At 38.3% G+C, this 18,914-nt stretch overlaps 1 protein-coding gene across 1 annotated transcript in view; it reads right to left on the reverse strand.

The window, feature by feature from the left end:
* NALF1 (NALCN channel auxiliary factor 1) overlaps window positions 1-18,481 on the reverse strand; it is a 423,218-nt gene extending 404,737 nt beyond the window's left edge. Inside the window, exon 1 of the mRNA XM_069972362.1 lies at window positions 17,726-18,481. Within this exon, the coding sequence (XP_069828463.1) occupies window positions 17,726-18,481 (756 nt within the window). The remainder of the gene's footprint in view (window positions 1-17,725) is intronic.
* Between the last annotated feature and the right edge of the window lie 433 nt (window positions 18,482-18,914).

Below are 18,914 nucleotides of genomic sequence, written 5' to 3' on the forward strand. Positions count from 1 at the left end.
AATGATATGTGCAAATAAGCTACAGACCAGACCACAAAGATGTAATGGAAAAGCTGTGCAAGTCTAATGGCCGCAAATGAAAGTCATCAGTCATGAATAGAGGACCTTTTCAACACATTTATAATCTTACACTGAATGTATAAATAGGAGAAAACCATAATAGATTCAAAAATAGAGCAAAGTCCTAACTTACCAATCTGTATATAGTTACTAATGTAATAGTGTGTAAGGCTATGTTCATACTACGTAAGAGACCGGCCGTTCCGTTACCCGATTGGGTCATGGAACGGCCGGACTCTGAAAAGATCATCCCGGACAGTAGTGCAGTATCGGACGGATGATCTTTAGCCCCGCAGAGTTCTGAACTCCCCACTGCTCGGAGCCGCTCGCTCCATAGTGTGCACTGACAGGGTTTTTTGCGGACAACTGACATGTCAGTTGTTTGCGGTGCCCCTAGGGATCCCAGCCGAAGCGTATACTATGTGTATACGCTCCAGCCGGGATTCCATAGACGGGAAGGCAACGTATATTTTCGGATTAATCATGGCCGTTGTATAACTGCCATGATTTTATGAAAATATATGTTGTGTGAACATAGCCTAAGAGTGATATATGCAATGATAATTCTGGTTTCATGATTGGATTGTGGAGAGACTGGATATTACAGTAACTACACACATACAAGGTACCAAATAATAACAATACACTTAAAGATGAATTTTCCATCACGACCAAATACTTAGATGCCAGATGCATTAGTTTGCAATAAATATGAAGGGTTAAAATACATTTTCTTAGGTTTCCCCTTCTGACCTGATGCTTGTGTGGATTTTTCGAACGATAAATATATATTCTGATACTACCAAGTCATTTTATACTAAACTTTGGAACTATAGTTGTTTAATGTCACATTAAGGCGTCATCCACACATCAGTGCTCTCTGTCCGTAATTTACTGATTTACAGACAGAAAAAGGACCCATTGATTTTCTTGTAGTTATCCACACGTCCGTTTTGAAAATTGATGCATTTTTGACCACTGCTCTGTTCTGTAAAAACGTAGGACCCACACTTACAGTTTGCTTTTGTGGAACAGAAGCTCCAATAGAGGTCAATGGGTTGATTTTTAACAAACTAATAATACATTCATACTTCATCCATTTCTTTACTGAAGCATTGCCTACAGAGCCCCTTTATTACCATCCTGTCCATTTGTGGAGATCTACAAAACCTGATGTAAAAATTATGGTTTTTCCAGGACACTACTGATCCTGATTTCTGGGGTCTTAAAAGAAAAACTGATGTGTGGATGAGGCCTAAGAATATTTATGAATTAATAAGTGCTGGGTGATAGACAAACCGTAAACCTCTTGCATTTTAAGGCCATGTTCATACAATGTTAGTTCAGTATTAACTAAGGCCGTTGTTGCCAATTTGCAACACAGCCATAATTAATACTTAACTTACATTGTGCTGCAGCTAGAGGAAATCCCGGCCGGAGTGTAAACACATAGTATACAATCCGTCTGGGATCACTAGCGGCCACACAAAAAAATCGACACATCAGTTTTCTGTGGCTAATATTCATTGAATATCGGCCTCTTAATGTGAACAATGTAATGTCTGTATATTTAGGTTTGTACAAAGAATCATATAGTTTTACTATTTTTTTAATTAGTTTTTACATAAAATTTCCAGATGCAAATTGGCAACATATCTGCATAAAATTCTTCATAATTTAAGTGCAGGTAGAGATTTTCTAATGAAAAACAATATGTTAAAAATAAACAATATAGTATAATTTAAAACCACAATATTGTTTTCTTTTCCTAGTCAAACTCTTTATATTGCTCTATCTGAAAAAAAGCAAAGGCTCTTTTGGGATACTAAAAAAAAATCCATAGGTTAAAGGCATTTATATATAAGGTTCTTAAAAAGAGATAAATGGGAAAGCAGAGCTGTTTGTTTATAGGATCACTTTTCTACAATACATTTGTCATATTTTTTACTGCTTCTTCAGCCACCATCACTTTAAAGTTGTTTTTCTCATTATGAGTATAAAGCTATGATGGACTGATGATAAATACTATCAAAGACAAATAAAATGTGTTTATTGTAATGTGGCAGCTGCAACATTTACTAATGTCATACACTGCTAGACTATTTATGAAGAAAGACAGTTTAACCACTGTAGAACAGACAGAGCTGTTTCTCTAAAAGCTGAAACAGACAGATGTTTGATGTCTTAGAAAGTTACTATCAGTCTATAACTCTACGTATTTGCTTTTCGAATGCTTGGGTGGAAATGTTTTGATTTAGCCACATTCTAGTTTGCGTATATTGTAAGGTTATTTTATATGTCCCTAACATCGGTCTTCTTACAAATCCCCCAAGAACATATGGAATAGCTGTATGCTTTTCAGTGTACAAATGTACAGAATGTTACAAAAAAGATAATGGGGGTGATTTATAAAAGGGTGCAAAATTTAAACTGCTGCAAACTGCCCACAGCAACCAATTACAGCTCAGCTTCCATTTTACCAAAGCTTAAAGCTGAGCAGTGATTGGTTGCTGTGGGGAGTTTGCACCAGTCTAAATTTTACACCCTTTGATAAATCTGGGCCTATGCCTTTAATTTATTACATTTGAAGATTTGAAAGCAACAATATAGAATCACGACTGAAAGTTTAAATTTCAAATTACAATTACAGAAAACTATGCCCACTAATAACCCACAGGACTGTTTGATGACGAGCCATTGGTAGGTGGTCTCCTAATAGTGGAACACTTTTTTAGTATCAAATTGCTTTTAAAATATAGCTATTAAAATGACTGTGAAATTGTCAACCAATATTTCTGTTTTGATGCAAGAAATCCCTTTCTTACATGGCTGATCTAGCGTCTTATTCCAGGATGTTGCAGTTAGAGGCATAACAATAGGGGGTGCACTGACAGCAGTTACAACAAGGCCCTGGTGCCTAAGGTGCCAAAAGTAATGTAAATAGTTTTTTTTTATAGATATTTCATTGTGGTCCATGAGGTTTACATTATTTCCATTTCACTTGAATTAGGCTAACAAATTGAATCCATGGATGATCCAAATTTATTGTAACATTTCCAATAATTTTGATTTGTTCTGAATTAATTCACTCACCTCTAGCAGGGCCTATGCAATTTTAGAATGGGTTAGGTGACTGTAACTAATTTATTTTAATTAAGCCAACTACAAGATGTATAGCTGACTAATAAAGGAGCAAAGCAGACACGTAATTACAGCACAAAAAGAGGGATACCGTGCATAGCACAGCTGAAATGTAGGGTACAGACCTAATACCTATCCAGCTCTGCTAAAAATCCATGCAAATATGTCCCATACTGATGCAAGCTGTATGGCAAGAAATGATGATGACATTGGGAATCATTATATAAATTTGCTGAGCGTTGCATTGGAAACAAAACCCAATTACTGGTATCTTCCTATCTTTGTACAATGCTGGGGATGGCTAATTAATAAATTCCAGTTTGTATGAGTAAAAAGTTGGATTATCCACAATCTATATATCGTTTACTTACAGGAAATACATGGTTCATGGCTATTAGCTACTACAAATTGTATAATTGGAAAGCAGTTCTCCAAACTTTGGATGCGTTACCTACGCCAGTTAGTAAACATTATAAGGCTATGTTCACATAACGTCTAAAACAAAGAAAAGGCGGCCTATTTTGATATTTTAAAGAAAACGTCTGTTTTTGCCGCGATTTAACTGACTGCAATGGCAATGCATTGAAGTTAATGGGAAAACGGCTGTCCAATGCACACAATCTATTGAATAACGGACGTTTTTACAGCTAATGGCAAAATAATGAACATGACCATTATTTTTGGACGTCTTTTGCAAACAGCGGACGTCTTTTACTGTTTTCACACAGTTCTTCTTTTTTCACTGTTCTTTTTCCGTTTTTACTATTAAAGTCAATGGATTTTGCAATTAAGCCACACCCAAAGGGCAATTAGTAATCCTATACTAAAATAATGTGCAAAAACCAGTCATTGCAGGGGAGGCCAGGCTGCTACATGACGTCCGTTATTTTTTTTAGATTTTTTTAGATTCAAAATGATGCGTGTCATTTTAAACGGAGATGAAAAAATGTTGTGTAAACATATCCCATACCTGTTACCTATATTGAAAAAAAATATGTATGACTCCAATCTATGCTTAAGTAAATACTTTTTTCTTGGTTAAAAATAAGAGAGTATCATAGACCAAATGTTAAAAGCATCTTAAATAGGTCCTGTGAATGATACATACCTTATGGAAACATGTGTGTCGGAAACAAGATAACAATTAGGTCTTATTTACACATTCTGTGTATGGCCTATATATACAGATGGTGTGCAAGAGAACAGAATTCCTAGCATCATAATGATACATGATGGTGGGAACTCCGGACTTTGTTCTGTTTCTCTGAAACTATTTATAAGCCGTGTTTTTTTTTTTTGTTTTTTTTTTTAAATACGTTTGGACTCAATTGTGCAAATTTGTATTTGCTGTTGCAGGCATGTATTATTTGTCTATCAATTGGTCCTAAGATAACTTGGATAGTTAATGGAGACTCAGCAACATGCAGATTTACAACTGTGGCCACTCCTGACCTCTCTGTCCAGTAAATTGTTGCGTTCATCGTGTAGTAACAATCCTGGAACATCTTTTTTTATAGCTCTGGGTTGTACAACTGCTTTGCTTTTCTTCATAGAAATATTTGAGAAAACAACCAAATTGGTGTTACCTGGGAGCATGTCCCTGCAGTAAAAGTGATCAGGAAAAATCCCAAGCTGGAAAAACCTGCTTGAAGCTTCTCAAGTTAGAAGCCTTCTTTAGCCTCCCAAAGTTTGTATCTCCCATCAAACTTAAAACACAGTGCAAATGATTTGTAAACTGTTATGGGCCTATATAGAAAAAAGTGTGGATCTTGGGAGAAATCTCTATGGGGAGAATATATGTGTATATATATATATATATATATATATATATATATCTCAAGGCTGGGTTCACACTACGTATATTTCAGTCAGTATTGTGGTCCTCATATTGCAACCAAAACCAGGAGTGGATTGAAAACACAGAAAGGCTCTGTCCACACAATGTTGAAATTGAGTGGATGGCCCTCATTTAATGGCAAATATTTGCTGTTATTTTAAAACAACGGCTGTTATATTGAAATAATGGCAGTTATTTACTGTTATATGGCGGCCATCCACTCAATTTCAACATTGTGTGAACAGATCCTTTCTGTGTTTTTAATCCACTCCTGGTTTTGGTTGCAATATGATGACCACAACACTGACTGAAATATACGTAGTGTGAACCCAGTCATATAATGGAGGACAGAGCAACAAAGATTTTTCTTGTTCAATGTTTTTTTTATTAAAGTTTTACAATAAAAATTTCATACAAAGTAAAGTTTCTTCTTAATTCTCTCTAAAACTAATCAGTATAGTAAGGACTAGTAAGGCTGAGCACAGCATTCAGTAATATGTCATCACTGCCATAGACTTTGAATGGATTGGCAGGGTACAGGCTACTTCTAGGTAACCATATTCACCACAGACTACAGTTAGCTTAACAAGACAATTAGGTGGGCCTTTCATTCTCGATAACTACAGTATAACATCACAAGTTATAGACACTAGATTACATGTGATAAGATGCTGATTAGAGATGAGCGAACCTCGAGCATGCTCGAGTCCATCCGAACCCAAACGTTCGGCATTTGATTAGCGGTGGCTGTTGAAGTTGGATAAAGCCCTAAGGCTATGTGGAAATCATGGATATAGTCATTGGCTGTATCCATGTTTTCCAGACAACCTTAGAGCTTTATCCAAGTTCCCAGCTAATCAAATGCCGAATGTTCAGGTTCGGATGGACTCGAACCCGAACCCAGTTCGCTCACCTCTAATGCTAATCCAGGGATTATTCAGATAGCCATTTGGAGTCGGGAAATTTTTTTCCTCCCTGTGATGGGGCAATTGGCATCAGCCTGATCAGGATTTTTATTCTTCCTCTGGATCAACAATACAGCAGGGTTATAGGCTGAACATGATGACCTCTTGTTGTATGTAACTATTTTCTACCAAGGCTTCTTTTACTGCTGTATTTTTGGACTGCTCTTTAGATACACTCTTTTCCCACTGAGAAATCTTTTCACATTTTGCCAAATACTCATATAGGGATTAGAGTTTAGCGAGTAGTGAAATGTGACTTTGAATCGAATAGGCACCGATATTCAACTATTCAAACGAGTATTTGATCCTATTATAGTCTATGGGAAAAAAATTTGCGGCACTTGGAAATCAAAATTCAACCACTTGGAGGTCACCAAGTCCCCCATGAAACCTCCCTAAACTATGCCAACACCTCGGGAATGACACTGGGACAGTAGGGGGAGCATGCCTGGGTGCACCCAACACCCCAAAATCACAGTATAATGCCACTCTCTGCAGTTGGGAAGCGAAAATATTTGTGAACACTTTACGAACATTTATGGCAATGTTCACACATTTCGTTTGTATTTCTTGTGCAGTGTTACTTACATGATTCCAATGTGCGTCCGCAGAGCGTCATGTTATTCGCGCGTATCACGCGTAATGCTGTATGAATGTTACTGGAACAGTATGTATGACGTGTCTTTTACTGGGCTACTGGAACAGTATATATCAAGTGCCCTTAGTGGGCTACTGGAACAATATGTATAACGTGCCCTTAGTGGTGTTAAACAGGGACACTATAAGTCACTTGTACACACAGGGTACTGGAATGAATACACCTGCTGATGCTGCTGATGCTATATCATCTATTTCTTAGCACTGAGAAGTGCTTTTGATTCAGAGATTACTTTTTTGCTGGATCTTAGCACTTTAAAGGACTTTTGGGTTCTGTAGTAAGCCTGACTAACCAAAACCCTACTAAAACCTTTCTCTCCCTGCTGCAAGATCTTTCCCTCGCTAGGTTGAAAGCTCATCTGCGGTCGAGAGGCAGGAGCCAAGTATTTAAGATTGGAGGTCATGTGGTTCGCCGTTTTCGCGCTGCATGCGTACTCCCAGGGTCCCTCAAGACCTCCCTGCATGGTCATTGGATTAAAAAAAGCGCCAACTGCAATGGGAGGGCTTTCAAATGTTTCCCGCGTATTCGCCTCACTACTTGATTGAATTCGAATCTTTCGAATACAGCAATATTCGATCGAATATCTACTCGATCAAATCGTATTCGCTCATCTCTACTAGGGATATAGATAATTTTGTATCCTATTCCTACCAGCTCTTTCTCCCTAATAACTATGAATTTTAAATTATAGAGAATCCCATACATGTGTATTTCTTCAGATTTGCCCATATATATTATTATTTACATTGCACAATCCCTTAGGCATTATTGGAAAATCACAAAATTCTGTTTGTTTCCTAGTGAAATCGTACTATGAAAGATGATCAGATCTTTTAAGATTCTTTACATTCACAGTTAAACAAAACCAGAATAATTAAATGATCACCCTGCCAAAAAAAAACTAATAAAACTGTGGTGCCGCTCTGCACCAGCTGATTATTGACAGTAATAGAACTCTTTGAAATACCAATGACATTTTGAGCATTCTAAATATGTGCTATTTGGCACTTGGGACTTAGCAGCAGTGTTCTTAGGATAAATGACAGAACACTAGAGGTAGTTCCAGCATCTTTAGTTTTAACAGGTGTCCCTTGACAACTGAGGTGAGATATTTCAGGAATAGCAACAGCTGGATACTTTCTTTGTGAGAATGTCTTGAAAACCAAATGAGCCAGGTAAACATTCCAAGGAAAAGCAAAGCTTAAGGGGAAAAAAATTTACACAAAATAATACTAATAAATAAAACTTTATTTCATGCATCCATTTGACATGAAAAGTCCTCAAACAAGAGAGCTTGTGATACCCAATAATAATTTTCCTTTTTTTTTTTTTCCTTCTAAAATAGTGTATTTGCAAGGTTAACTTTCTAATTGATTTCTATTAAAATCCTACTTCCTTTACTATCTCCATGCTCCCCCCTCTTGCTAGGCGCATTGCATATACATTAGTCTAGTGGGTTTGTATATTCCTTACAAAAGAATAGTGACCTTGTATATTTCATACAACAGACTAGTGACCTTCTATATTCCATAAAGCAAACTAGCGACCTTGTCACATACTGTAGCTACTTCATCCAAAAGATCTGATGCCGTAAAATTACAGCAAAAGATCAATAATGGCGGAAGGCCATGTTAAAGTAAGCAGAATTTATAATGAAAAAAACAAACAGAACTTACGTTGTTTTCAGTAACATGTCAACTTCCAACTCGGGGATGGGGAACCTCGGCAATCCAGCTGTTGCAAAACTATAATTCCAATCATACCTGGCCAGCCAAATCATATCTTTGGATGTCCAGGCATGATGGGAATTGTAGTTTTCCAACACCTAGAATGCCGAAAGTAAATAATAATACCTAATTCTTCATATTCTTTGTTAAAAAAAACAAACAACAAAGTAAAATGACTATTTTTAAACTGTTATCTTCCAAAAGTCACAATTTGAGCCAATATTTATCTTGGATTTACGTAGTTTGTAAGTGTATCCAATAGACATTATAAATGATAGTTCCAGCTCACCAGCATTATGCCATTAATAAGAAGTTTTTCACTATGAAAAACACTGGCATTGTGTTTTTTTTTTTACATACTACAATAAATGCTTGAAGTAGTAGTCATATGGGAGATAAAACTATCATTTATTTTGTCTATTGGATACACACCAGGAGTCAGCACGGCTTCTATACTGTGCTCCAAGAACCCAGTTTGTTGATGTATTGTCCGATGAGAAGGGTGAGCTGACATATTCTGCTTCACGAATTTTCAGATTTTAAGTGTACTTGAAAAATAAATCTGGAGACTGACCAATAAAAGATGATTCATTCCTATTTTCAAGAACTGTGTATAACTGTCACTAGAAGAAGAATGGTTTTCACTATTGCTTTACCCCATAAAGAAAGTTTAATAAGAGGCTGCCCAGGGAATTATGCATGCCGCAATGGGTGGTGCTCATCTACAAAGTAGACAACTTAGAGAAAAGAAGTACAAAGGGGCAGTCGCCCAGTAAAAAGTCCATTTCTTTATTCTATACCATTTAAAAATCAGATAGAGACAGACCTGTTGATTTTGTAAATGGAATAGAATAAAGATGCTAACTTTTTACAGGGTAATGCCTTATTCACACGTCAGTATATTTTTCCAATCCGCAAATTTCAGTCAGTAACAATCCGCAAATTCAGTCCGTATTGCATCCGTAAAAAAATACGGACCCCATAGAGTTGTATTGGGTGTGTCAGTTACTGTCCGTACTAGGGCCTGTCCTTTTTTTTTTTGCGGAACGGATTGCAGCCCAGTACACAAAACGGATGTGTGTATGGGTCCATTGAAATACATTTGTCCTATTTTTCTGCGGATCCGCAATTGCGGACAGGAACAGGATGTGTGAATAGGGCGTAAGTGCCACTTTATACTTGTTTACGTGGTCTACCTAAATTTAAAATTATGAAACGTGTCTTTACCTAGTCAGGGAAAGAAAATCACCACCAGTGACTCTATTGCGGATATCCTTGGAAACAAATCAGCTGACATCAGCTTCCTGGAGCTGTAAGTATGACATATGGTGTGGATGTGGGGTGACACTGGCACTGATTGCACTGACACTCAAATCTTCAAGGTTCAAGATGAGATAAAATTTAAGGCTCCCTTTAAATGGGCTGACGATTGCCCATTCTGTGGATCAGCGCTCGCTTATTAAGCCTTTACACAGGTCAATGATCATGCAGGCATGGCCATGGGAATATTAGCTGAATGATCTGTGCAGTCCTTTAATTTCATCATTGTCGGACAATAATGATGATTTTAATGCTTGCACAGAAGACCCAATCAGCCAACGAATTGGTATTCTCTCATTTGTCGGCTATTTGCTGTCCAATTTACACAGCCCATTTATTGGGAACAAGCATTCCTACAATTGGTCATTTGGCGACTGGCCTGTGTAGAAGGACCCTAAAGGGGAACTCCAGCAAAATATTTTATCTGTCAGAAAGTAATATGTTTGCAAATTACTTCAATTAAAAAAAATCTAAAGTCTTCACAGCTGATTGTCCTCCAGGAAGTATTCTTTCCAGTTTGGCACAGTGCTCTCTGCTGCCAACTCTGTCCGCGTAGGGAACTGTCCAGAGGAGAAGTTTTCTAGGGGATTAGCTGCTGCTCTGAACAGTTCCTGATATGGACAGAGGTGGCAGCAGAGAGCACTTTGTGAGACTGCAAAGAATACACCACTTCCTGCAGGACATACAGCAGCTGATAAGTACTGCAAAACTGGAGATTTTTAAAATAAAAATAAACTACAAATCTGTATAACTTTTTAACACCAGTTTATTTGAAAGAAAAAAAGTTTGCCAGAGTTCCCCTTTAAGTTTCTACACCTACACCTCAAGGATTGAAAAAAACAAATTAACTTTGAATTTAAAGAATTATACATATAAAATAATTGTTTTCCATTGATAATAATTTGTTTTCTTACATCTTCCCTACAGTATATGTTATTTTTTGTCTCTTCTTTCAGTAGAGTTAGCAATATCCAGGTACCAGAACCAGAAGATACGACCCAGAAAGGTAAAACCTCATAACATGAATGTAAGTATAATAGAATATTGTAATGCCCCCATCATAGGAAACATCATAAAGACACAAGCCATTCTTCTAACTAGTTTCTACTTGGCTAATTGGTTGCCTGGATGAATAAATGACTGTGTCCCATGATAGTTCTGACCTAATAAACATAATTTGTAATAAAACGTCTTTAAATATTGGTGTTTGTGATTTCATTTCTAAAACTGGTTTACTGTAGTATGTTATTCTAATATAATGTAATTAACACTTCTAATTGGTTTTCAGGAATACATTAAATTAACTTTAGCTACTTAATATGATGCTTTTACTAAGTATTTTTACAGGGATATAAAACAAAGCTACATTTTATATTAACAAGAAATAAAGTGGATCAGTCAGTACGAATCAATCTAATTATATCAATCTGACGAAAACTAAAGAGAATCTTCATTATTTCATTAAGTAGCATATGAAATATCAACACTAGATTTCATTTTTATCAACTTCCAGTTTATTAGAATGGTGCTGCCTATTACACAATTTACTCATTATAAATTTTCCCAGGTGACACTAGAAATTCTGCCAGATAAACATTCAGAATAGTGTCAGTTCTCCAGATCAACAGAGAGGGTGCTATATCACTCTGAAAGCTAATAATTATATATATAATGTGGCATTAAGACATGGCTGAAAAAGTATAGTAAGAACAATCCTGGTAAAATTCCAGTATAACTAAAAAGTCAGTCAAAAAAAAACCGTTCCAAATGGCAGGATGATGTTTGGACTGTATAGCTATGTTCACACAACGTCCTAAAAAGGAAAAAGGTGTCCGTTATTGCATCATTTTAATATCCATTAATATCCATTGAAGTCTATGGAATAACGGACATCTTTTTTACACATTGTACTGAATGCGTCCGCTGCAAAAGACGTCCGTTATTCAATACAATGTGTGAAAGAGACATCCGTTATTCAATACAATGTGTGAAAAAGACGTTCGTTATTCCATTGACTTCAATACATTTTAGTCGAGCATATTAAAATGATGCAATAAAGGACATCTTTTTCCTTTTTAGGACGTTGTGTGAACATTGCCTATGCCTGGATTGACCCCATTAAAACACTTCCTTCGTGCTATAAAAAGTGTTAGGGGTAAATTTCTCAATGTGCATTTCTTGTTTGCACATGACTTGTTTTAAATTTAGACAGTTTCCCGCCACTGGATTTATTAAGAGGCCCATGCTTCTTGGTAAACCGAGTGTATCAGAGGCTGCTGCACAACAGGCTAAAAAATCTACACCAGCCTCAACCTGTTTTTCGGCTATTTTGGGCGCAGAAATTGATAAATAATGTGTAACCAAAAATCAAGAACGCTATAATAATAATTTAAAACAAAGGAACATGTCAAAAGTTTTAATTGGCTGGGACTGGGGGAACCACCAATTATTAGCTAGAACGGTGAGCAGTGCACAATAAACACATTCACTCTCCACTCTTTCAATAAAATGTCCATGAGCCTGTCTTCTGTCTCACCCACGGAGCATGGAGGAGCAGGAAGAAGCAATGCTTGGCTGTGCACTTCTCCCCATTGGTTCTAACAGCGGATGTTTTTATAACAGGTCATTTACAGACATCGGCTATGTTCACACAATGGAATTTTTCAGTAAAGAACGGACGGACGGACACTGATTGCAATGAAATGAGAGTCCATTCTTTAACGCAGGAGCGGCATTGCATTGAAGTCAATGCAATGCCACCCACTGTGTTCACACAGCATTATGTTAATGCCCATTCTTTAGAACTGCGTTAAAATAATGTACCTGCCTATTATTTCAGGAGGCTGTTCAGTAAACAGGCACCCAAAGTTTCCCGCAAGTCAATGTTAAAAAAGAATGTTCGTGTAGCTAATACAGAGGTATCGGCTGCAAGAACATCCTGAATGCAGACCGGCGGCCAGCAATTTAACAGTGTCCATTGCTATGCAATGGACGCTGTTAAACATAGTGTGAACATAGCCGAACAGTCATATCCTTTCTTACCTTATCTCTAAACCCAACATATCCTGAGATATATGGTTGCACTGCAACCTGCGTAAACAGGGGTGTATAACTAACAATGATAAAAGTGAAGGGCCACATGGATTATACAGTGATATAAAGGAAGAAGGCTATGTAAGGTTGGCTGGAGATTTCTGTAAATCTGATTCTCCAAAACAGAACTTCTTGGTAAGTTCTCCCTATATGCCTCTTTAAAAAAGAGGAATTTGGTCAAATTTCTAGAAGGAAAATATAATGGAATATTACAGTCTAGGAACCATTTTTGAATGGGATGGTATGTGGTCACTGAATGCTCAGGCAGTCCTCCATCATAAACTGTACTTTAATATAAACTCAATTCAGTCACAATTCTTTTATGGTGGAGAAATGGAACCTAGCAGAATAATTTCAATGGGTTTGCATCAGTTTTGATTTCATGAAATCCGCCAGTAGTACATGACTGGGACGAACATAAAATGTGTTGATCCGCAATTCTTTTGTCCTTCAAAAAAAAAAAGAATAAGAATGGAAAGTGCACATCCGTTTGTATTTTACATTACAGTCAATGATAACGGATCTAAACGGAAGGTATTTCCATTCGCGTCCATTTGCAAGTTATTTGGCGTCATCAGTTTTTAACTACTGAGCATGCGCGGAAGAGGTGAGAAACCAGGAAGGAATATAAACTGATATGCAAATGGATGCTGACTAAAGCAAATGGATGTACAAAAGTCAGTCTTTTAAAGCCAAATTGCAAATGAACCATTAAAAAATATATTTTGCAATTACAGTAGTTTGTATTAGTTTGCTCATCAATTTGTGCTTATCTGTTTATTTAATATGGATGTATCCATTCATGAATGAGACAAACAAAGGTGTGAACCCATGTGGGATAAAGACAATGACCCAAGAGATCCCACTGACTTCAATGGGGTCTACTGGGTTTCCGTCTGAAATATGTTAGCAGGATTTAAGAAGAAGAAAAAGTAGTACTTGCAGCATTTTTGATCCTGCATAATAAACAGAACTTCCAACAAAGCTCCCAAAACAGAGCCCCAGCAGTAGTGAACCTAGCCTAACTGATGTTTAGGGTGCATTCACACTTAGAGGATCCGCAGCAGATCTGCAGCAGATCCGCAGCAGATTTGATGGTGTGTTCAGTTATTTGAATGAAATCTGCTGCGGATCCGCAGCAGAAAATAAGCTGCGGATCCGGTAAGTGTCAACGTACCCTTAATATTCACACATACAAGTCATAATCTGTCTGTATTTGTAAATACACATAGAATGTGCATACAGTATATAGCATATATGATCTGCAATGTTAAAATGGGGCTACGCATGGAAGCAAGCAACTCATGATAGTGCTGCATTGTGATACCACTAGAAAACACATAAGTGCCCCCCTGTGTGTTCCATTACATTATAGGTAAAAAACTGTACATTATTATGGATAGGAAAAGGTAAGTCAGCCCCATATATATATATATATATATATATATATATATATATATATATATATATGTAAGTTGCTTTTTGCTTCAGCTCTGCTCAGTGACACCTCACATGCAGAGGTCATATTTTAGGAACAAATGTTAACTAGCTAATGGTAAGATGCCAAAGAGAAGCATAAAGTACAGCAGCACTTTCTCTTTCACAAACTGAAATGTGAAATTAGACCCTCCTGAAAATGACGTCCAATGGCTAGGATACATCAACCACAAAACTACTCGCTCACATATTATTAAACCTATTATTCTTACATTCCCCTTACACTTTCCCTATTATCTTTTCCATATTATTTAATGGGAACTTCAAGTATCCTAGAGATATTAACACAAAAGAGTATATCAATTTCATTAAGTGAATAAATGCTGGATAAACATCCTCACAGAGGTAAAACAACTACAGCCTTAAATCTCAGAAACTGCAGTCCTGCTACTACAATAAACTTGGCACAAACATGACAGCATTTTACCATCTAGAGCAGTTGTTGGGGGAAATAAACACTTTTGTAACATATGATAATTTGCAATTCAGAATAAATAAATAAATAATCTCAAAATGCTTCTTAAATTCATTGTTGGCATGATGCCAACAGCGCAATGTCGTCTGAAATCTCTACTTTCCTGCTTTTTTTGCACATACAGTATTGTCTAAATCAATGCAAACGTAACATCAATGAAGGCAATGCATTTAGACAATGGTCTATTGACCAATCAAAAGTATCAAACAGCATAAAATAGAAATGATGTACTCTGCCCACAACTACCAATCACAGCTCAGCTTTCATTTTCCCAGAGCTCAAAGCTGAGCTGTGATTGTTTTTTATGGTCAGTTTACATCAGTTTTACTCGGTTTGATAAATCTAGGCCATTCTTCTATAACATTTCCAGAAAGGTATACATTAGTCACCAGTAACCTTCTTTGTTATTGACCTTTCCAGTGTCCTCACATTAATCAGGAAAAGTTTCTCCCTGTAAACCTCACACTATACCCCTATGACACTGACACGGCCATTAGTGTTTACAACCTGTTGATATTGGGTGGCATTTCTGTTCATATATATTTATACTCGGACTATTCAAATGCCAGCTCATGCCTTGCCTACCAGTATAACCAATACCATCTAACTAAGCCTACTGAGTCACAACCACTGATGCAGCAAGTTTCAGGACCTCACATCAGGCTTTCAGCACCATGGACAGCAGCTGAATTTCAGCCTGGAACCGCACTAGATAAATGTTCTATACAATATTAATGACTCACAACATCCCAAGACTAAATATTAATAGTAGCCTGATCATATCAGAGCTGTCAGATGCAATAAGCAATAGCATAACTGATACATTATTAGGCAGCAACAGATCACTACTTGATTTTGTTAATAAAAAATATAAGCCTCTTTAAAATAGACATTTCAATGGCAAACACAATGCATTCAATCTCCTAGACAGTTCTCAGTGTAGTAATGTCCCGATATGTGCCCATATTCACAATATGGCCAACAACATATCCTTCCTTGCAGGCCTTCCGCCTGTGCTTGAACAGTCCTATTCACCACATAAGAGTGGATGCATGTGAATACATATACTGCATTGATATGCCTCATTCTTGTATGCATTGATATTTTCATGTAATTCATAGTCTTATCATAGAGCAAGATATTATTGAGCATTTTAGTCTAATCTAATACACTGCATTGCCATAAAGCTAGTAATAAATAACATTGAGGTAAAAACATTAGGTAAAACGCATTTATCACATCATAACAACAGTAGAAAATTCAATACAATTTCTTAACAGTTGCTTCCTAATGTATATTCATACAATACTACAGCAATAAAACAGCTATAGAATCATGGCCATTGTGAATACCATGTGTCCTGAAACCTCCATTAAGGATTATTAACAAGAGGCCACAAAGCACACTGCAAACTAGAGCTGCAATCTGCTATGGCAATCTATATAGAACTGGCCTAAAGAAGCCCTGCAGAAACACATAAGGAACAGTATGCCAGCTTATTATTATACATGTACAGAGGGTATAGATCATAATCCTCAGCACAATCTCAAGAAAGCAATGTGGTAATGTATAATACATGTGCAATCTCCAAGAAAGCAATGTAGCAATCTCTTATACATGTAGCACACAATGTGCAATCTCCAAGAAAGCAATGTGGCAATCTCCAAGATAGCAATGTGGCAATCTCTGATACATGTGCAATCTCTTATACATGTAGCACATCATGTGCAATCTCCAAAATAGCAATGTAGCAATCTCTGATACATGTGCAATCTCTGATGCATGTAGCACACCATGTGCAATCTCTTATACATGTAGCACACCATGTGCAATCTCTGATACATGTGCAATCTCTGATACATGTAGCACACCATGTGCAATCTCTGATACATGTAGCACACCATGTGCAATCTCTGATACATGTAGCACACCATGTGCAATCTCTGATACATGTAGCACACCATGTGCAATCTCTGATACATGTAGCACACCATGTGCAATCTCTGATACATGTGCAATCTCTTATACATGTAGCACACCATGTGCAATCTCCAAGATAGCAATGTAGCAATCTCTGATACATGTGCAATCTCCAAGATAGCAATGTAGCAATCTCTGATACATGTGCAATCTCTGATGCACCATGTGCAATCTCTGATGCATGTAGCACACCATGTGCAATCTCTGATACATGTAGCACACCATGTGCAATCTCTGATACATGTGCAATCTCTTATACATGTAGCACACCATGTGCAATCTCTGATACATGTGCAATCTCTTATACATGTAGCACACCATGTGCAATCTCCAAGATAGCAATGTAGCAATCTCTGATACATGTGCAATCTCTGATGCTTGTAGCACACCATGTGCAATCTCTGATACATGTAGCACACCATGTGCAATCTCTGATACATGTAGCACACCATGTGCAATCTCTGATACATGTAGCACACCATGTGCAATCTCTGATACATGTAGCACACCATGTGCAATCTCTGATACATGTGCAATCTCTGATGCATGTAGCACACCATGTGCAATCTCTGATACATGTAGCACACCATGTGCAATCTCTGATACATGTAGCACACCATGTGCAATCTCTGATACATGTGCAATCTCTGATACATGTAGCACACCATGTGCAATCTCTGATACATGTAGCACACCATGTGAAGCATTTGCTGACAGATCCAACCTCCTGCCAGCATCAGCCTGTGAGCAGTATACCGAGGCCGGAGCCTTGCTGTCACATTACATCCAGGCTCTGCTGCAGACTGCTCCCTAGCAGCACATCCATATGGAGCAGGGCTATGTAATGCACAGGGAGACATGATTACTTTCTCAGTAAGTAGGAGACCTCAGTTGTCAGCCCCTGGATGTCACAGGAACTTGTCTGAGGTGCAGGAAGTAAGGCCAGGCCAGGAGAAGCAGCCACTGTCCTACCTTGCAGTCTTCCGAGCAGGATTTGACCGAATACTCATCCGATTGTAAATATTTCTGTAGCAAAACCTCGAATTCTTGGTATTTGTCCTGAGCATGCTGGTCATAGAGGCGGTAAGCCTGGACACAGTGCCTGCACCCAGCCACATCCCCAGCCTCCACCAGATCCCCACTGCAGTTCAAAGTGTCCGGATTGGAGAAGCCAGAAAACAAATCGGAAAGTGTATAGGAATTACAAAAGGGAAGGTAAAAATGACTCAAGTTGAAGTGAGTGAGCTTACTCCACCAGCCCTCACTCAGGTTCCTACAGACAGACTCGGCGTCATCTACAACATAACATTGACCCAATGGACTATGCGGGGAACAGGTTTCTAGCAGAGTTTTGGTAGAATTTCCTAGAAAAATAGCTTTTTTGCCTTGGCTAAGGCTCTCTGGAGATGAGTGAGGGCTAGGTGAGAGTGGCTGTCCTTCCACTGATGATGATGATGATGATGGGAATTGATCAGCCATGCTAGGTGATGGTGGGGACACTAGGAAGGTGCCCTGCTCTTTGTCTCTGGTCCTTGTCAGATTCGCCTCGGCGCAGAACCACAAGTGATCAGAAAGCAGAACTGTGAAAAACAAGAGAGATGCTAAAGACAGTCGCCATTTCTGAGCCCTCTCGGAATCAGTGAAGGGTTTCTCGCTTCTCTCCCGGGGTGCACACCAGATTTTGGAGCTGTCATCAAACTGCCGACACATCCAAGCACCCCTGGTCATATTTTGGGAAGGCGCTGCTCCTGCTGACTCCACCGTGAGGGCTCCTGGGCCAGGGGGACCACAATAGTCATTGACTTGAGGAGTGATTGGCTTGTTTGCTGCTGCTGCTGCCTGATCTCGCCTTATGCAGAGCAGCGATCGGCTAGATCCATCCACTTAGAGGGAAGCCAGGCATTGTGACAGCAGCACGGCTCTCCATAGCACACACGGCTCTCCATAGCACACAAGCCTCCCTGCCCGCTGCATGCCTCTCCCTGCTGCCCTGCCTTCCTCTCACTGACTGCAGCTGATCAGCCGGGCGTCTTCTCCTTGTGGAACTGGGCGGAATACCCTGGGTTTTGCCTCCTGATGGCCACAGTCATCTTGGTCCTGTGCTAAGTTGCCGCCATCTTCGTCCTGAAACACTTTTTGGGGGGAGCTCGCTCTTCTGCGT

This window comes from Dendropsophus ebraccatus, chromosome 5, assembly GCF_027789765.1.
Source record: "Dendropsophus ebraccatus isolate aDenEbr1 chromosome 5, aDenEbr1.pat, whole genome shotgun sequence".
NCBI classification, from domain to species: domain Eukaryota; kingdom Metazoa; phylum Chordata; class Amphibia; order Anura; family Hylidae; genus Dendropsophus; species Dendropsophus ebraccatus.